Source organism: Ovis canadensis, chromosome X (assembly GCF_042477335.2).
Source record: "Ovis canadensis isolate MfBH-ARS-UI-01 breed Bighorn chromosome X, ARS-UI_OviCan_v2, whole genome shotgun sequence".
In the NCBI taxonomy this organism is placed as follows: domain Eukaryota; kingdom Metazoa; phylum Chordata; class Mammalia; order Artiodactyla; family Bovidae; genus Ovis; species Ovis canadensis.
In genome coordinates, this window is record NC_091727.1 from 56,388,701 (window position 1) to 56,410,266 (window position 21,566).

The 21,566-nt window shown below is 38.5% G+C and overlaps 1 protein-coding gene across 1 annotated transcript in view; it reads left to right on the forward strand.

The window, feature by feature from the left end:
• The window catches only part of DGKK (diacylglycerol kinase kappa), a 175,794-nt gene that overhangs the window by 66,174 nt on the left and 88,054 nt on the right, over positions 1-21,566 (forward strand). Inside the window, exons 5-7 of the mRNA XM_070291185.1 lie at positions 3,687-3,822; positions 4,300-4,403; positions 4,707-4,832. Coding sequence (XP_070147286.1) covers positions 3,687-3,822; positions 4,300-4,403; positions 4,707-4,832 — 366 coding nt within the window. The remainder of the gene's footprint in view (positions 1-3,686; positions 3,823-4,299; positions 4,404-4,706; positions 4,833-21,566) is intronic.

Sequence of the window (21,566 nt, forward strand, 5' to 3'; positions counted from 1 at the left end):
TTTTGCTGACAAAGGTCTGATAGAGCTATGAGTTTTCCAGTAATCATGTACAGATGTGAGAACTTGACCATAAAGAAGGCTGAGCACTGAAAAACTGATGCTTTTGAATTGTGGTGATGGAAAAGACTCTTAAGAGTCCCTTGGACTGCAAGGAGATCAAACTGGTCAATCCTAAAGGAAATCAACCCTGAATATTCACTAGAAGGACTGTTGTGGATGCTGAAGCTCCAATATTTTGACTGCCTGATGAGAAGAAATGACTTGTTGGAAAAGACCCTGATGCTGGAAAAGATTTAGGTCAGGAGGAGATGGGGGTGGCAGAGGATGAGATGGTTAGATAGAATCACCATTGAGTTGGAAGATAGTGGAGGACAGATGAGCCTGGTGTGCTGCAGTCCATGAAGTCCCAAAGAGCTGGACTGGACTTAGCAACTGAACATCAACAACAGCATGTATAATTAAATCACTTTACTGTATCTGGATCTAACACAATATTGTAAATCAACTATACTTCAATATTTTTTAAAAAAAGAGATAACACAAGAGGTAATAAGTCCTGACAGGAATGTGGAAAAAAGAGATTAATAATAAATTATTATTGGTACAGGCCTTATAGAAAGTAGTATTGCAGTTTCTCAAAGTATTAAAAATATAACTACCTTTTGCTCCAGCAATTCCACTTCTGGGTATATATATCTATAGGACATGAAATCAGGATCTTGATTATGTATCATCACTCTCATGTTTCTTTCAGCATTATTCACAGTAACCAAGATATGGATGTAACCTAAATGCCCCTCAGTGGATTAATGGGTTAAAAGTGTAATATTTTTATATACAAATACAATGGAATATTGTTCAGCCTTTAAAAAGAAGCAAATCTTGCCAGTTGTAATAACATGGATGAACCTGGAAGACATTATGCTAAATTAAATAAGCCAGACACAGAAAGACAGCACTGTATGTCCTAATTTGCATGTGGCATCTAAAATAAACTCAATCTCCAGGAGAAGGAAACAGCAACCCACTCCAGTATTCTTACCTGGGCAATCCCATGGACAGAGTAACCTGGTGGGCTATAGTTCCTGGGGTCACAAAGAGTTGGACCCCAAACTTCTTGTCACTAAGAGTTGGACCCCAAACTTTTTGTCACTAAGAGTTGGACCCCAAACTTCTTGTTGGGGTTGGACTATAAAAACTTGGACTGCTACAACAAATCCACAAATTTGTGAATTAAGAAAATCTGTCACAGTTCTGGAGTTTAGAATTCCAAAATCAGTGTATTGGCAGGGCCATGCTCTCCTGAAGCCTCTAGAAGACAATCTTTCTTTACCTCTTCTTAACTTCTAATGATTACAGGCATTCCTTGGCATTTCTTCACTTGTAGACACATCATTCCAATCTCACCCTCTGTCAGCACTTGCGGTTCTCTCCTGTAACTGTGTCTGAATTTCCCTCTTCTTGTAAGGACAGTAGTCACTGGTTTAAGGCCTACTCTAATCCATTGTGTGTGTGTATGTGTGTGTGAGTCGCTCAGTCGTGTCCGACTCTTTGTGACCCCATGGACTGTAGCTCGCCAGGCTCCTCTGTCCACAGAATTCTCCAGGCAAGAATACTGAAGTGCGTTGCCATTCCCTTCTCCAGGGAATCTTCCTGACCCAGAGATCAAACCTAGGTCTCCTGCATTGTGGGCAGATTCTTTACCGTCTGAACCGCCAGGGAACCCCAATCCATTATGACCACATCTTAAATTGATTGCATCTATAAATATCCTATTTTCAAATAAGATCACATTCACAGATACTAGGTATTTGAACATATTTTGGCAAGGGACATAATTCAGCGTACAACACATACTCACTCAGGGTTGTATACATCAAAGTTTCCTTATACAATAAGATGCACATAAGGAATATAAATCCCATTTCCTCTACTGCTGAACCAAAACAATGTCCATTTTATATATGTTTATATTATGTAGCCAATTGTACCATGAAATTCAGTATTCTACTCAGAGTTCTTCATTTCTTCCATTTGTCCCATAGAATCTTGAACATTATAGGAGAGCTCACTTGTAACTCTATACTGGAAGGATCCATTTAGGAAGTTGTCTCCTACAGTAGACCCTGAGCTCCTTGAGGGCAAAAACTATGGATCATGCATCTCTGCATCTCTAGTTCCTAGCTTCGTACTAAGTAACTCTTAGTAATTATTGGAGGAGAGGGGGAAGCTGGAAGGAAGGAAGGTACTTTTAGAGTTATAATCTAGTGGTTTGGGAAATGGAAAGGTGCTGGTTGCTCAGTATGTCAAGACCAAGTCTATCTCATTTCCTCATGACTCTCCACTCTCTACTCTGATCTTCTTGGAACTTTGCCAGGGTCTCAATATGCAAAAAATAATACAATCACAAAGTGACCTCATACTAGATGAGCCTTTGTCTCATCCTCGTAGCTTTTCCTTCCAGAAGCTTCCTGGTCAATCCAACAGCAATTTAGCACATAAATAGCATGCCAGAGAGGGAAGCAGGGTTCAAAGAGTACCATATACAGGCTATGTTTTAAATGACTAATTCCTATAAATTAATCAACGTTGAAGACTAAATGTGCTAGGTCCCTCAATAGTGCCCTCTCTCCGCCCCCTCTTTTTTTCTCTCTCTCCTATCCTTCTCTCTCTCTCTCAGGGACCACTATCAGGAAGAATGTGTATTTCATTTTAAGGTCTTATGCCTTTACGCCCAAATGATTATAACATCAAGAATAAAGAGCTGAATGTGTATGCCTATGTCTACATTCCAGAGGAAGGCAGAGAAAGAAGAGATCAGGCATCCACAGGAATTAGAGAAAAGGTGGAAGTGTCCTGTGGAATGTACACCCAGAATAAATTGAGGGGTTTTTGGTGTCCACCCCTCCCCTTCTGCTTTTAACCCCGAAACTAGTTGCTGTTATACCCTATGCCTGCCCAATAGTCATGAGAAATAGGCTGTGTTAAACAAATGCAGCATTTACAGACAGGTTAATAGTAAACATCAAATTCAATACCATGAAAGAGGGACACCAAACAGAATGTTGTTTCCAGAAGGCAGAGACTTCGTCTTATTCATCACTATATCCCCAGTGCCTTGAAAAGTGCCAAGTAGTTACTTGGTAAATATTTAATGAATTTTGAATGAATTAAATTGATTAACCAGAAAATTTCTATAGGCAGTCAGAGCATGGTATTCTGAAAAGAATGCTTTGGCCAGAAGCTTCTGAAATGAAACTGTTGTCCCAGCAATGCAATTCTCTACTCACTTGGCAGCAGTAAGCCAGGAAGGGTAATATATCTCCAGGAGGAAGCTAAAGCCTGACAAGCATTCCTTAGCCCAGAGTCAGAGCCCTACTTCCTCCCTTTCTTGCCTGGTCAGAGGATTTGGAACCCATGCGCCCTGCACTGGGAGTGTAGAGTCTTAATCACTGGACTGCCAGGAAATCCCACCCCCTCATTCTTTTTCCCTTTCCAAAACCGCTGGGAAAAAAAATAGAGATGGGAGGTTTATTAAGTGTCAGCTCAACTTTGATTCTTACTTTTCACATGCTCTGATACCTTATATAGATGGCCATTTCACCCTTAGCATTAGGTTTTCTGGCCTTCCCTCATCCATCTCTGTGATTAACTCTCTATTCTTTGTTCTCTTTGCTTTATTTTAGATACCTGCAGCAGAAAACAACCCTTTTCTTGTTGGAATGCACTACTGGTATTCGAGCCATAGTCCCCGGACCCAGCACTGCAATGTTTGTCGGGGGAGCATTCCTGCCTTATCTCGAAATGTTATCATCTGTGAAGGTAACTTTCTGATTCCTTCAGGAAGTGAAGCTCAGTGGGAGGAGAGAGGGGTGAAAAAGTTCATGTGGCTTTAGTATCATTGACTCAAACCACATCACTGAGTCCAGTGTAAGATTAACCCTGATATTTAACAGACTAGGAAAAGAAGATGGGAGGAAACCGGCATGAGGAAGAATTTTCATGAATCAAAAGAGAAGGTTGGATCTGGGAGGACTGGACAATATAGTCACATGGTTGAAAAAAAAAAAAAAACAGAAAATCACCTCTTTTTTATCATCAATTTCCATTCAAGTTGGGTAGTCGAAAATTTGGCCAGGAAGGATAAAAAGAAACTGAAATGTATGGAAAATAAGCCTTTGGAGTTAAGTCATAATACTTAGATGCATCTAGGTTCTAACTTTTAGAGCAGCTTAGGGAAAAAAATTAGAATCTTCATTGTCACCAGATTAACATCCATCTTTTTTCTTCTTTTTACAGTGTGCAAAGTAAAGTCTCACAGATTATGTGCTTTAAGAGCAAACAAAGATTGCAAATGGAATACATTATCCATTACTGATGACCTCCTCATGCCTGCAGATGAAGTAGTGAGTACCAGCCATGCTTTCTCGTAATCACCCTTTTACATCTCCCCTTCAGCCAGGACACACAGACAACCCAAGTAGGTTTGTTCCCTAAGCTCATGATCCAAACAAATCTATAAGAATGAAAGCCTCCTCCCATCTTCCACCTGTCATTGGTCACTAGCATTGAAGTAGGGAGAGCAGGACGATGGAGAACTTCCTTAGGGTTATCTAGTGTCCTCCGGGGGGTAGTACAGTTATTCCATCTGGCCTTCCTCTCTTTATGTCTCTAACTTCTATATCTTGTCTCTTTCTATCCTTCAGAAAACCATGCCTCATCAGTGGGTAGAAGGAAACATATCTGCCAGTTCTCAGTGTGCAGTATGTCAGGAGAACTGTGGCAGTTACCAGAGACTTCAAGATTTCCGGTGTCTCTGGTGTAATTCTACGGTAAGATTCTTCTCATCTCCTTGATACTTAGAGAATTGACTTCTAGAGAAGGGGTAGGTTGGAGGCTGATTGTGCCTACATATAGATAGAAATCTCAGTGACCCTTACTCAGATTATATAGATTCTATAGAGTAGAACTCAATATCCTACCTTTCCAAAATTGGCTATGGAATCTTTGAGAGAAAGATGTAATACTCCCTCTTATCTTTGAGGGTCTTAAATGATGAAGCTGCTAGCAAACGGGAAGAGCTGAACTCTTTTATGACATTACAGTCAATTAAAAAATTTGTTCTCAGTATACCCTTAAGAAACTTCCTGCTTTCCTCATTTACCATTTCCTAGGAAATTGTAATCTTTGTTAATTAAGAATGGTTAATAATATTAGCACATTATTACTGACACTATATATTATTTTATATACATGACCTCATTTAATCTTACAACAACCCTAAATCAACCCTCATTGTCCCCATTTACAGAAGGGTAAAGTGAGGTTCAGAAAAGTGAAGTGATTTGCTCAAGGTCATGCAACCAGTAAGCAAAACAGTCTTGATTTATACATAATTGTGCAAAAAACTGTGCTCTTAACTATAACATTACCATACCTTTAAACCAGTGGTTCTCAGCTGGGGTTATTTTCTCCCACCCCCAGGACACATTTGACAATGTCTGGAAAATTTTTTGTATCCAATGATATTCTGATGGATTTTTTTCTATTTATTGAAGTATAATTGTTTTATAATATTATATAAATTTTAGGGGTACAAAATGATGATTCATAATTTTTAAGTTTATACTCCATTTATACATATTATAAAATATTTGCCTATATTCCCTGTGTTGTTCTATATATCCTTATAGCTTATTTATTTCATATATAATATTAATAATTTATATCCCTTAATCCCCTACCCCTACCTTCACCTCCCCTCTTCCTTCTCCTCACTAGTAAACACAAGTTTGTTCTCTATACCTGTGAGTCTATTTCTTTTTTGTTATATTCACTAGTTCATTTTTTAGATTCCATATATAAAGGATAATATACAGTATTTGTCTTTCTCTATCTGACTTATTTCACTTAGCATAATACTCTCAAGGTCCATCCATGTCAGTGCAAATGGCAAATTTTCATTCTCTTAAATGTCAGAGTACTATTCCATTATATATAACAGGGAAAAAAATGAACTTTTTAGCCACTCCAACCTTTACATATGTAACAATTGTTCTTCATCAATTCATCTGTTGATGGGCAGTAAGTAAGGATGCTTCCATATCTTCACTATTACAAAAAATGCTGCTGTGAACATTGAGGTGCATGTATATTTTTGAATTAATTTTCTTCAGATATATAGCCAGAAGTAGGATTGTTGGATCCTAGGAGCCTAGCAAGCTATAGTCCATAGGGTCAGAGTTGGACACAACTGAAGCGACTGAACACGTATGTGGTATCTATGTTTAGTTTTTTGAGGAACCTCCATACTGTTTCCCATAGTGACTGTACCAGTTTACTTTCCCACCAACAGTATACTAGGGTTCCACTTTCTCCACATCCTTGCCCACATTTGTGGTCTTTTTGATGATAACCATCCTGACAGGTGTGATGTGATATCTCATAGTGGCTTTGATGTGCATTCCCCTGATAATTAGTGATTTTGAGCATCTTTTCATGTGCCTGTTGGTGTTCTGTATATTTTCTTTGGAAAAGTTGTCTATTTAGGTCTTCTGCCCATTTTTTTATTGGAAGATAACTGCTTTAGAATGTTATGTTGGTTTCTACTGTACAAAAACGTTCATCAGCCATAAATATATATAGGCTCCCTCTTGAGCCTCCCTTCCATTTTTTAATTGGGTTGTTTTTAAATATTGAGTTGTATGAGCTATTTATATATTTTGGATATTAACCCCTTATTGGTCATATCATTTGCAAATATTTTCTCCCATTCTGTAGGGTGTCTTTTCATTTTGTTGATGGTTTCCTTTGCTATGCAAAAGCATTTAATTTTAACTGGACCCCATCCATTTATTTTTGCTTTTATTTCCTTGCCTTAGGAGACAGATAAAAAAAATATTGCTGTAATTTATGTCAAAGAGTGTTTTACCTATATTCTTTTCTAGTGGTTTTATGGTTTCAGGTCTTATATTTAGGTCTTAACTCCATTTTGAGTTTACTTTTGTATATGGTATGAGAAAATGTTGTAATTTCACTCTTTTACATGTAGTTGCCCAGTTATCTCAGCACCACTTATTGAAGAGACTGTCTTTTCTCCATAGTCTATTCTTGCTTCCTTTTTTGTAGATTAACTTATCATAAGTGTGTAGGTATATTTCTGGGTTCTTTATTTTGTTCCAATGATCTATATATCTGTTTTAGTGCCATTACTATTGCCTATTGCTCTGTAGTAAGGTCTAAAGTTAGGGAGTATTTCTTTCTCAAAAATTTTTTGGTTTCCAGGGTCTTTTGTCCCATACAAATTTTTAGAATTATTTGCTCTGGTTCTGGAAAAATGCCATTGGTATTTTGACAGGGATTGCATCAGACCTGTAAATTTCCTTGGGTAGTATGGTCATTTTAACAATTTTAATTCTTGCAATCCATGAAAAAGGTATATCTTTCCATCTGTTTGTATTGTCTTTCATCAGTATATAAGTACAGGTCTTTTTACCTCCTTAGATAAGTTTATTCTTACATATTTGATTCTTTTCAATGTTATTGTAAATAGGATTTTCTCATAATTTTCTGATGGTCCATTGTTAGTAGATAGAAATTCAACAGATTTCCGTATATTAATTTTGTATCCTGCAACTTTACCGAACTCATTGATGAGCTCTACTTGTTTTCGGATGGTGTCTTCAGGATTTTCTATGTATAATATCATGTCATCTGCAAATAGTGACAGTTTTACTTCTTCCTTTCTAATGTGGATTCCTTATAATTCTTTTTTTTTTTGTCTGATTGCCATGGCTAGGAATTCCAATACTATGTTGAATAAAAATAGTGGGAATATATTTTCCTGATCTTAGGGGAAATGCTTTCAGCTTTGTGCTACTGTTGAATATGATGTTAGCTGTGGGATTATCATATATGGCCTTTATTATGCTAAGGTATGTTCCCTCTATGTACACTTTCTGGAGAGTTTTTATCACAAATGGATGTAGAATAAAGAAAGCTGAGTGCCAAAGAAATGATGCTTTTGAACTGTGGTGTTGGAGAAGACTCTTGAGAGTCCCTTAGACTGCAAGGAAATCAAACCAGTCCATCCCAAATGAAATCAGACCTGAATATTCATTAGAAGAACTGATGCTTAAGCTGAAGCTCCAATACTTTGGCTACCTGATGCAAAGAACTGACTCATTGGAAAAGACCCTAATACTGGGAAAGATTGAAGGCAGGAGTAGAAGGGGATGATAGAGAATGAGATGGTTGGATGGCATCACAGACTCGATGGACATGAGTTTGAGCAAGCTCCAGACATTGGTGAAGGACTGGGAAGCCTGGCATACTGCAGTCCATGGGGTCACAAAGAGTTGACCATGACTGAACAACTGAACTGAACTGACTGAACTGAGAATTCACCTGTGAAGCTATCTGGTCTTGGACTTTTGTTTGTTGGAAGTTGTTTCATTACTGAGTCAATTAAATTATTGGTAGTTGATCTGTTCATATTTTCTATTTCTTCCTGGTTCAGTCTTGATAGATGGTACATTTCTAGGAATTTGTCCATTTCTTCTATATTGTCCATTTTATCGGTATATAATTATTTGTAGGAGTCTCATTATCCTTTGCATTTCTATGGTATCTCCATTGTCATAATTTTATCCATTTGGGCCATCTCTCTTTTTTCTTGATGAGTCTGGCTAAGGGTTTATCAATTCTGTTTATCTTTTCAAAGAACTAACCCTTAGTTTTACTGACCTTTTCTATTGTATTTTAGTCTTCATTTTATTTATTTCTACTCCAATCTTCATGAATTTTCCTCTACCAACTTTAGGATTTGATCTCTTTTTCTACTTCCTTTATGTGACCTGGGTTCGATCCCTGGGTCAGGAAGATCCCCTGGAGAAAGAAATGGCAACCCACTCCAGTATTCTTGCCTGGAAAATCCCATGGATGGAGCCTGGTAGGCTACAGTCCATGGGGTCCCAAAGAGTCAGACATGACTGAGCGACTTCACTTCACTTCACTTCACTTAGGTGTAAGGTTAGTTTCTTTGAGATTTTTCTTCTTTCATTAGTTAAGCTTATATCACTATAAAATTCTCTCTTAGAACTGTTTTGCTGTGTCTCATATATTTTGGATTGTGTGTTTTCATTTTCATCAGTCTCCAGCCATTTTTTAAAATTTCTCTTTGAGTTATTCAGTGATCCATTGGTTGTTTAGTAACATATTATTTAGCCTCCACATGTTTCTGTTTTTCACAGGTTTCTTTCCTTTTTCTTTTTCTTTTTTTTTTGCTTTTAGTTGGTTTCTAGTTTCATAATATTGTGAAAGAAAAAGATGCTTTATATGATTTCAATTTTCTTAAGTTTACCAAGGGGCCTCCCTGGTGGCTCAGATAGTAAAGAATCAGCCAGCAATGCAGGAGACCCAGATTCAATCCCTGGGTCTGGAAGATCCCCTGGAGAAGGGAATGGCTACCCAATACAGTATTTTTGCCTGGAGTATCCCATGGAGAGAGGAGCCCGGCAAGCTACAGTCCGTGGGGTCACAAAGAGTTGGACATGACTGAGCAACTAAGCACATATACACATGCAAGTTTACCGAGATTTGTTTTGTGATCTAGTATGTGATATATCCTGGAGAAAGTTCCTTGTAAACTTGAAAATATGTGCATTCTGCTGCTTTTTGATGGAATATATATACATATATATTCCACTTTCTCTAATATGTCTTTTTAAGTGTTTATTTCCTTTCTGGATGATCTGTTCATTGATGTAGTGGGATGTTAAAGTCCCTTCCTATTATTGTGTAATTATCAGTTTCTCCCTTTATGTCTATTAATATTTACTTCATGCATTTAGGTGCTCCTATGTTGGGTGCATATATATTTACAATTGTTATACCTTCTTCTTGGAATGATCCCTTTATCATTATGTACTATCCTTCTTTCTCTCCTGTAATAGCTTTTGCTTTAAAGTCTTTTTGCCTGATATAACTATGGCTATCCCCTTTTCTTTTCCATTTGCATGGAATAATGTTTTCTATCCCCTAACTTACAGTATGTGTTTGTCTTTAGATCTGAAGTGAGTCTCTTTTAGGCGGTATATATACAGGTCTTGTTTTTGTATCCATTCAGCCACTCAATGTCTTATGATTGGAGCACTGAGTCCTTTTACACTGAAAGTAAATACTGATAGGTATGTACTTATTGCCATTTTGTTCATTGTTTCTGGTCATTTTTAGTACTTTTTGTTCTCTTCCTCCCTTACTCTCTTCTCTTATGATTTGATGACTATCTTTAGTGTTATGTTTGGATTCCTCTGTTTTGTCTTTTGTGTGTGTGTACCTATTATAGGTTTTAAATTTGTAGTTACCATGAGGTTTATATCTACATTTATACTTAATTGTTTTAAGTTACTGATCTCTTAATTTCAAATACATTTTAACAATCCAACATTTGTACACTCCTCCTTCACAATTTACTGTTCTTGACATCATATTTTATATCTAACTCTTTTGTGTAATCCTTAACTATTGCAAATATAGATTATTTATTCCTTCTTTCTTTTAACCTTCTACTTTCTATGTGGTTGGTTTTCTACCTTTACTGTATATTTATTTTTTACCAATGAGCTTTTTCATTTTGTAATTTTCATGTTTCTAGTTGTGGGTTTCTGTTTTTCTCTTAGGGAGGTCTCTAACATTTGTACGACTTGTGTGGTGGTGCTGAACTCTTTTATCTTTTGCTTGTCTGTATAGCTTTTCACCACTCCATCAATCTAAATGAGAGCCGTGTCAGGTAGCTTATTCTTGGTTATAGGTTTTCCCCTTTCATCACTTTAAATATATCATACCACTCCCTTCTAGCCTGCTGAAAAGTCCACTGATAGACTTATGGGAGTTCCCTTGTTTGTAATGTGTTGCTTTTTCCCTTATTGCTTCTCTGGTGGCTCAGATGGTAAAGAATCTGCCTGCAATGCAGAAGACCCGGGTTCAATGCCTGGGTTGAGAAGATCCCCTGGAGAAGGGTATGGCAACCCACTCCTGTATTCTTGTCTGGAGAATTCCATGGAGAGAGGAGCCCGGCAAGCTACAGTCCATGGGGTCACAAAAAGTCGGACATGACTAAACATGACTTTCACTTCACTTCATTTTCATTTTTTCCATTTTAATTACAGTTTATCTTGGTGTGTCCCTCTTTGATTTAATCCTGTATGGGTCACTCTGCACTTCTTGGATTTGAATGTCTGTTTACTTTCCCAAGTTAGGGAAATTTTCAGCTATTATTTCTTCAATTATGTTCTCAGCACTTTTCTCTCTTCTACTTCTGGGTTCCCTATAATGTGAATATTAGTGCTCTTGATGTTGTCTCAGAGATCTATTAAACTGTCCTTATTTCTTTTCATTCTTTTTCTGTTCAGCATCAGTGATTTCTGCTACTCTGTATTCCAGCTTGCTGATCCATTCCTCTGTATCATTTAGTCTACAGTTGATTCCTTCTAGTGTATTTTTTATTTCAGTTATAGTATTCTTCACCTGGTTTTGGTTGTTCTTTATATTTTCCAACTCTTTGTTAAAAACTTTTACCTTCTCAACTCTGTGCATCCATTCTTCTCCCAAGTTCTTTGATTATTTGTATGATCACTACCCCCAAACTCTTTTTTAGTTAGATTGGCTGTCTCCACTTCACTTAGTTTTTTTTTCTGGGATTTTGTCTTGTTCCTTCATTTGGAACATGTTTGTCTGTCACCTCATTTTGCCTAAGTTGTTGTTTGTATATATACGGTAGGTTGGTTACATTTCCCAACCTTGAAGAAGTAGCCTTTTGTAAGAGACATCCTCTGTGTCCCAGAAACACATTCCTCTCTTATCACCAGAGCTAAATTCTCTAAGGGTGCCCCCTATGTGGGCTACATGGGTCTTTCTGTTGTGGTGGGCTGACTACTATGGGTGGTCTGGTAGTCATGGCTTACCTTCAGTCCAGCTGGTTGACAGGTTTTGCCTCATGTGGGTGCTGCAGGACCAAGTCAGTAGGCAGCTGGCTGTGAAACAGCAGGGGGCCCTAGGACTAGTGCTGGCTTACTGGTGGTCAGAACCAGGGTCCAAGAGATCCTGGGGTTGTTGCCAACAGACTTGTGGTTGAAGCCAGGTCCTCTGACTAGTGCTGGCCCACTAGCAGAAAGAACTGAGTCCTGAGGTCCGGCTTCAGGGCCCCACAGCTGGTGTTGGACTCCAGTGGGTAGGGCCAATTTCTGACACAACTGGCCTGGGGTGTCTTGAAGCTTGTGTTGGCCTGCTAGAAAGCAGGACTATGGCTCAGTGGTCCCGTGGCTGGTGCTGGACTACTGTTGAGTAGGCTGAGTCTGCAGGCTGTGAGGCTGTAGTTGTCTTGTGGGTGGTGTCTGTCCACTGATGGGTAAGGCTGGTCCTGAGGCTAGAGCAGTCTTGCTGGTGGGTGAGTCCAGGCATTCTAGAGCTGATGCCTGCCAACTGGTGGGTAGAGGTCAGTCCCAGGTCTCTGGCTGCCAGGCTTTTAGGGTTCCTGGTCTAGTACCTTCAGACACTAGCGTGTGGGGACACTTCCTGGGCCCTCTGGTGGGCAGGGCCATGTGTAGGGGGCTGTTTGTGGGTTCAGAAGATCTTAAGGTAGCATGTGTGCTGGTGGGTAGGGCTTGCCCTGAGGCATTCTGGTACTGATGCCTATGGACTGTTGAGTGGGAAGGGTCCTGAGGTTAGTAAGATGTAGGGATGATTCCAAAATGGTGCTTGCTAGCTCCAGTTTCCCCATGGTAGAGCAAGCTTCCCAAAATGGCTGCAACCAGTGTCCCCAGAGTGAGCTCCACTTGCCACCTGCCTCTCCAGGAGAATCTCTAAGATCATCAGTTAGGTCTAACCCAGGCTCCTTTCAAATTACTGCTTCTACCCTGGGTCCAAGAGCATATGAAATTTTGTTGTTCCCTTTAAGAGTAGAGTCTCTATTTCCCACAGCCCTCTGAGACTCCTGAAAGTAAGCCCTGCTGACCTTCAAAGACAAACATCTAGGGGCTTGTCTTCCAGGGCAGGAAGACTGGGTAGCCTGATATGGGGCTCAGACCCCTCTCTTCTTGGGGATAACTTCTACAATTGTAATTCCTGTTTGTTGGTTGCCCACCCAGGGGTATGAAAATTGACTATACCACAACTCCACCCCTCCTACCCATTGTGTTGTGGTTCCTTCTTTATAGTTTTAGTTGTGTTAATAGAAGATCTTTTCTGATAAACTCCAGAATTTCTCATGGATGGTTGTTCTGTAAATAGTTGTATTTTGGTGTGCCCAGTGAAAGGAGGTGAGCTCAGGGTCTTTCTACTCTGCCATTTTGGCTGATGTCTTTGTCTAGAGATATTTTTATTATTACAATGTCTTTGTCTAGAGATATTTTTATTGTTACAACTCAGGGGGGAAGGATGTGCTGCATATTTCTAGTGAATAGAGGCCTAAGATTCTGCTAAACTTCCTGCAATACACAGTATATCAAAAAGAACTATTTGGCCCAAAATATCAGTAGCAATGATATTGAGAGACCCTGATCCAGTCTTTGTAGCCTTTTATATGCTTCTTTAAAACCAATCATTCTAAACAAGAAGAAATGAAAGTATGAGCTTCTTCTTAGAAGATTTTGGTTTCCTCTGCCTTGCTTCTGCCAGTGGACATCATCTTTGTCATTTCCTTCTGCTCTGCTCCAGCTTACCATTATCTCCTGGAAGGAAGCTTGAACCCTCATCAGGTGTCCTGATTTTTGCACCTGCCCCCAGGGAACACCTCTAGATCACCTGGATCTGATGACCAGCAGGATTTATGCTCAGAGGTCCCAACGAATTGTAACAAATGAAGAAAGAGTTCTTATAGCTGCCACCACCAGGGCACAGCAAGAAGCACAGATAGAGGAGCCCAATCTTTCTGCAAAAGAGGTCTATTATCTTATCTTCATCCTTGCAGCCTGAGGAATAGACTTTTAATTAAACATATATCTAAAAGCCAACTCTAATCCTTTCCACAGACCTTAGAAGCAGGTGCTTTTTGACGCTCTCTTTTTTGACATGATCCAAAATGCTAGTATCTCTTGGAGAGGAGCTGTTACACATGTTTTATGCCCAAGTGTTTTGTGATTTCTGCCCAAGGGACAACTCTTGATTGCCTGGCTCTGGTGGCCAATGTAGCTTTCATTTTGGCATCCCATGGGACTGTAACAGAGAGAGAGTTTGGGGCCAACCACTGTCCGAAGGGCACACACAGACAGTAGGCTGAAACGCAACTCATCTTTCTGTGAAAGAGGCTTATTTACTTGTCCTGGAACTTTGGCATGGAGAGCAGGCCTCTGACTTCACACACATCTAAGAATCTACTGAGATACTCTTTGAGGATGGTGGATGCCACAATTCTGCTCTCTCTATGATTTACAACAGGTCATGGACATCTACTGGAAAGGAGCATGTATACTCATCTGGCACCCCAGTTTTTACAAATGACACACAGGTGACACTTATAGATCACCCAACTCTGGTGACCAGTGGGACTTACATATTCAATCCCACAGAACTATATCTATTGGCATACTCTAAAAGCTGAGGGCCCAGCTACCAATTAACCTGAATCTAGGTACTAATTGAGCTGTTCTCCTTTGGGACACTGAGGTTCAGTATAGTTCAGTGGCTCAGTTGTGTCCAACTCTTTGCAACCCCATGGACTGAAGCACACAAAGCTTCCCTGTCCATCACCAACTACCAGAGCTTACTCAAACTCATATCCATCGAGTTGGTGATGCCATCCAGCCATCTCATCCTCTGTTGTCCCCTTATCCTCCTGCTTTCAATCTGTCCCAGCATCAGGGTCTTTTCCACTGAGTCAGTTTTTTGCATCAAGTGGCCAAAGTATTGGAGTTTCAGCTTCAGCATCAGTCCTTCCAATGAATATTCAGGACTGATTTCCTTTAGGATTGACTGGTTTGACATCCTTGCAGTCCAAGGGACTCTCCAGAGTCTTCTCCAACACTACAGTTCAAAAGCACTAATTCTTTGCTGCTCAGCTTTCTTGTTTTCTCACATCCATACGTGACTCCTGGAAAAACCATAGCTTTGACTAGATAAAACTTTGTCGGCAAAAAAAATAAATTAAAAAAAAAAAAACTTTTAACAAACTTTGTCAGCAAAGTAATGTCTCTGGTTTTAAATATGCTGTCTGCTGCTGCTGCTGCTAAGTCGCTTCAGTCGTGTCCGACTCTGTGCGACCCCATAGATGGCAGCCCACCAGGCTCCCCCGTCCCTGGGATTCTCCAGGCAAGAATACTGGAGTGGGTTGCCATTTCCTTCTCCAATGCATGAAAGTGAAAAGTGAAGTCACTCAGTCGGGTCCGACTGTTAGCAACCCCTTTGACTGCAGCCCACCAGGCTCCTCCATCTATGGGATTTTCCAGGCAAGAGTACTGGAGTGGGGTGCCATTAAGTATGCTGTCTAGGTTGGTCATAACTTTCCTTCCAAAGAGTAAGTGTCTTTTAATTTCATGGCTGAAATCACCACCTGCAGTGATTTTGGAGCCCCCCAAAATAAAGTCAGCCACTGTTTCCACTGTTTCCCCATCTATTTGCCATGAAGTGATGGGACCGAATGCCATGATCTTGGTTTTCTGAATGTTGAGCTTTAAGCCAACTTTTTCACTCTCCTCTTTCACTTTCATCAAGAGGCTCTTTAGTTCTTCGCTAGTTGGAACACCCCAAATATTGAGATCCACTAAAAATAAAATAGGCTGCTTGGAAAATCACAAAAGCTTGAGAAACAACAAAGACCTAGAGAAGGGTTGAACAATAAGATTCATCCCCTATGAGGCCACTTCCCCAAGACTGGGAGAAGTAACTGTTTTATATAATGCTAAAAAAAAAAAAAAACAAAAACAAAAACACCACAGAAAATCAAGGAAAATGAAGAAACAGAGGAATATGTTCTAAATGAAATAATAACAGAAACAAGTTCAGAAAAAGTCCTTAATGAAACAGAGATAAGTGATTTACCTAATCAAAAGTTCAAAATAACAGTCATAAAGATGCTCACCATGCTGAGGAAAAAAAAATGGATGTACACAGTGAGAACTTCAACAGAGAGATGAAAATTATAAGAAAGTACCAAATGGAGCTGAAGAAAATAATTAAAGTGAAAAATACACTAGAGGGTTTCAACAGCATACTAGATAAAGCAATAGAAAAGATTAGAGAACTTAAAGACAGAGAAATGGAACTCATCTAATCAGAGCAGCAAAAAGAAAAAAGGACTGACAAAAAGTGAAGATAGCTCAAATAATGTGTGGGGCAACATCAAGCAGACAAACACTCACATTATAAGGGCCATAGTAATAGAATAGAGACAGAAAGTGGCAGAAAACTTATTTGAAGAAATGATAGCTGAAAACTTCCCTAACCCAGGGAAAGAAACAGTCATCCAGACCACTTAGCCCAGAAAGAGCCAAATAAGAGGAACTCAAATAGACCACACCAATATACGTTGGAATTAAAATGTCAAAAGTTAAGGACAAGGAGAAAATCATAAAAACAGCAAGAGAAAACAGTTATATACAAGGTAATACCCATAAGACTATGAACAGATATTTCAGCACAAAATTTTCAGGACAGAAGGGAATTGCACAATATATTCAAAGTGCTGAAAGAAAAAACCTTCCAACTCTGCCAGAAAAAGCTGTCCTTATGAATTGAAAAAGAAAGAGTTTTCTAGACAAGCAAAGGTTAAAGAAGTTCATCACCACTAGGCTAGCATTACAAGAATATTAAAGAGAACTTAGGCTGAAATTAAAGGACACTAACATGAAAACACAGGAAAGTATAAAGTTCACTGGTAAAGGTAAATATATACAATAAAATTCAGAATAATCTAATGTTGTAAAGGTTGTACACTGATCACTTATAAAACTAGTATGAGGGTTCATGAAAAGATGCTCAACATTGCTCATTATTAGAGAAATGCAAATCTAAACTACAATGAGATATCACCTCACACCAGTCAGAATGGCCCTCATCAAAAAGTCTACAAACAGTAAATGCTGAAAAGGGTGTGGAGAAAAGGGAGCACTCTTGCACTGTTGGTGGGAATGTAAATTGATACAGCCACTATGGAAGACGGTATGGAGATTCCTTGTAAAACTAGGAATAAAACCACCATATGACCCAGCAATCCCACTCCTAGGCACATACCCTGAGGAAACCAAAATTGAAAGAGGCATATGTATCCCATTGTTCACTGCAGCACTATTTACAATAGCTAGAATATGGAAGCAACCTAGATGTCCATTGACAGATGAGTGGATAAAGAAATTGTGGTATATATATTCAATGGAATATTACTCGGCAATAAAAAGGAATGCATTTGAGTCAGTTCTAATGAGGTGGATGAACTTAGAACCTGTTATACAGAGTGAAGTGAGTCAGAAAGAGAAAAATAAATACCATATTCTCAAAGGTCCGTCTAGTCAAGGCTATGGTTTTTCCAGTGGTCATGTTTGGATGTGAGAGTTGGATTGTGAATAAAGCTGAGTGCTGAAGAATTGATGCTTTTGAACTGTGGTGTTGGAGAAGACTCTTGAGAGTCCCTTGGACTGCAAGGAGATCCAACCAGTCCATTCTAAAGGAGATCAGCCCTGGGTGTTCATTGGAAGGAGTGATGCTAAAGCTGAAACTCCAGTACTTTGGCCACCTCATGCAAAGAGTTGACTCATTGGAAAAGACTCTGATGCTGGGAGGGATTGGGGGCAGGAGGAGAAGGGGATGACAGAGGGTGAGATGGCTGGATGGCATCACCTACTTGATGGACATGAGTTTGAGTAAACTCCAGGAGTTGGTGATGGACAGGAAGGCCCGCCATGCTGTGATTCATGGGGTTGCAAAGAGTTGGACATGACTGAGCGACTGAACTGAACTGAATACATATATACATAATCTAGAAAAATGGTACTGAAGAATTTACTTACATGGCAACAGTGGAGAAACAGATACAGAGAATAGACTTATGGACATGGGGAGAGGGGAGGAGAGGGTGAGACGTATGGAAAGAATAACATGGAAACTTACATTACCATATGTAAAATAGATAGCCAACGAGAATTTTATGTATGAATCAGAAAACTCAAACAGGGGCTCTGTAACAACCTAGAGGGGTGGGATGGGAAGGGAGATGGGAGGGAGGTTCAAAAGGAAGGGGTATATGTATACCTATCGCTGATTCATGTTGAGGCTTGGCAGAAAACAGCAAAATTATGTAAAGCAATTATCCTTCAATAAAAAGTAAATTAACTTTTTAAAAACTAGTATAAATGTTAAAAGACATAAGTAGTAAAGAATAACCATAACCACAGAGAAAAAGAGGTAAACTGTGGAAACAAAAACATTAAAAGTTGTTGAGGGAGAGTAAAAATGTAGAGCTTTAGAAGGCACACAAACTTAAATCATTATCAACATAAATTAGACTGTTTTAAGTCCTTGTGTGTAAACCTCATGTTAACCACAATGTAAAAACCTATGGTAGATACACAAAAGATAAAAGATAAAGGAATCTAAGCATGCCACTATAGAAAATTATGAAATCACAAAGGAAGAAAGCAAGGGAAGAAGAATGGAACAAAGGAAATACGAAACATCCAGCAAACAATTAATAAAATAGAAATAAGCACGTACCTATCAGTAATTACTTTCAAAGTAAGTGGTCTAAATTCTCCAATCAAGAAACAGAGTGGCTGAAGAGATAGAAAAACATGGCTTATCTATATGCTTCCCACAAGAGACTCACCACAGATATAAGGATGAAAGAAGGTATTTTGTGCAAATTTAATGCAAAAGAACGCAAGGGCAGCTATACTTATATCAGGCAAAACGGACTTTAAAACAATGACTGTAATGAGACAAAAACAGGTCATCATATAATGATAAAGGGGATAATCCAAAAAAATCCTAACAAAAAGATATAATATTTTAAAATATTTATGCACTCAACATAGAAGCACCTAAATTATAAAGTAAATATTAACCAACTGAAAGGGAGGGATGTACAGGGTATATTAAGAGCAGGGGATTTTAATATCCCATTATCATTAATGGATAGATCATCTAGAAAAAATCTCAAAGGAAACTTTGGCTTTAAATGATATGTCATATCAGATACATACAGAATATATCATCCAAAAGCAGCAGAATACAAATTCTTCTCAAGCACACATTGAACATTCTTGAAGATAGGTCATATGTAAGGCCACAAGCAAGTCTTGATAAATTTGAAAATATTGAAATAATCTTTCCTAACCACAATATTATGAAACTACAAATTAATTACATGAAGAAAACTGGAAAATTCACAAAGATGTGGAGGTTAAACAACATGCTACTGAAAAACCAGTGGGTCAATGAATAAATCAAAAGATAAAAACAACTTTGAGACAAATGAAAAAAATTTTTAAAAAGCATGCAAAAACATATGGCATACTACAAAAGCAGTTCTAAGCAGAAAGTGTGTTGTGTTTAGTCTCTAAGTTTTGTCCAACTCTTTTGCAGCCCTGTGGACTGGAGCCCAACAGGCTCATCTGTCCATGGGATTTCCCCAGCAAGAATACTGGAGTGAGTTGCCATTTCCTTCTCCAGGGGATCTTCCCAACCCAAGGATCAAACCCATATCTCCTACATTGGCAGGCAGATTTCTTACCACTGAGCCAACAGGGCAGCCCATAAGAAAGTACATCATGATAAATGCCTACATTAAGAAAGAAGAAATTTTTGAAATAAACAACTTAACTTTGTACCTCAAGGAATTAGAAAAAATGAAAATATAGAGCCTAAAGTTGGTAGGAAGAAGGGAATAATAAATATCAGAGTTGAAATAAATGCAATAGAGACAAAAAAGAAAGCAGAAAAAAATCAGTGAAATTAAAACAAGCAGAATCAATAAATTATTAGCTAGACATACCAAGAAAATAAGAGACAGGATTCACATCAATAAAATCAGAACTGGAAGAGGAGAGATTGAACCAACACCTAAGAAATAAAGAATCATAAAGACTACTGTGAACTATTTCTCAAGTGGAAACATAAGAGATGGACAAATTCCTAAAAACATAAACTGAATCATGAAGAAATAGAATATCTGAACAAACTGATTTCAAGTAACGAGACTGAGTCAGTAATCAAAAAATCCCCCCAAAGACAAAAGTGCAGAAACAGATGGCACTTGGCTGTTGAATTCTACCAAACATTCAAAAAAGAATCAATAGCAATCCTCAAATTCTTCCCAGAAAATAAAAGAGGAAGGAACATTTCCAAATCCATTTTACCAGGTCAAAATTACCCAGACAACAAAACTGGACAAAGATGTTACAAGAAAAGAAAATTATGGAACAATACCCCAAATGAACACAGATGCAAACATCCTCAACAGAATATTAGCAAACTGAATTAAAAAATACATTAAAAGGATCATATAGGATCCTGCTGTGATTTATGTCTGAGAGTGTTTTGCCTATGTTCTCCTCTAGGAGTTTTATAGTTTCTGATCTTACATTTAGATCTTTAATCCATTTTGAGTTTATTTTTGTGTGATAAGAAAGCTGTGGTACATATACACAATGGAGTATTACTCAGCCGTTAAAAAGAATTCATTTGAATCAGTTCTGATGAGATGGATGAAACTGGAGCCGATTATACAGAGTGAAGTAAGCCAGAAAGAAAAACACCAATACAGTATACTAACACATATATATGGAATTTAGGAAGATGGCAATGACGACCCTGTATGCAAGACAGGGAAAAAGACACAGATGTGTATAACGGACTTTTGGACTCAGAGGGAGAGGGAGAGGGTGGGATGATTTGGGAGAATGACATTCTAACATGTATACTATCATGTGAATTGAATCGCCAGTCTATGTCTGACGCAGGATGCAGCATGCTTGGGGCTGGTGCATGGGGATGACCCAGAAAGATGTTATGGGGAGGGAGGTGGGAGGGGGGTTCATGTTTGGGAATGCATGTAAGAATTAAAGATTTTAAAATTTAAAAAATAAAAAACTAAAAATTTAAAAAAAAAATAAATAAATAAATAAATAAATAAATAAATAATAGCAAAAACAGAAATTAAAAAAAAAAAAAGGATCATATACCATTTTCAACTGACATCTATTCCAAGGATGCAAGGATGATTCAACATCTGCTCATAAAAAATTGGAAAGGCTATAAAGTTTTCCTCTCAGATCAGGAATGAGAATGGACAAAGATGCCGATTCTTGCCACTTTTATTCAACGTGGTGTTGGAAGTCTTAGCACAGCCACTGAGCAAGAAAAAGTAACAAAAGGTAACAAAATCATGAAGAAGTAAAACTGTCACTTTTGGGGGATAACGATGTATTTTTTCCTTGCAATTTTGTTGAGATACAATTGACATACCTTCATGCAAAGATGGGCACAATAAAGCACAGAAATGGAAAGGACCAAACAGAAGCAGAAAAAAATTAAGAGGTGGGAAAAGAAAATACACAGAAGAACTGTACAAAAAAGGTCCT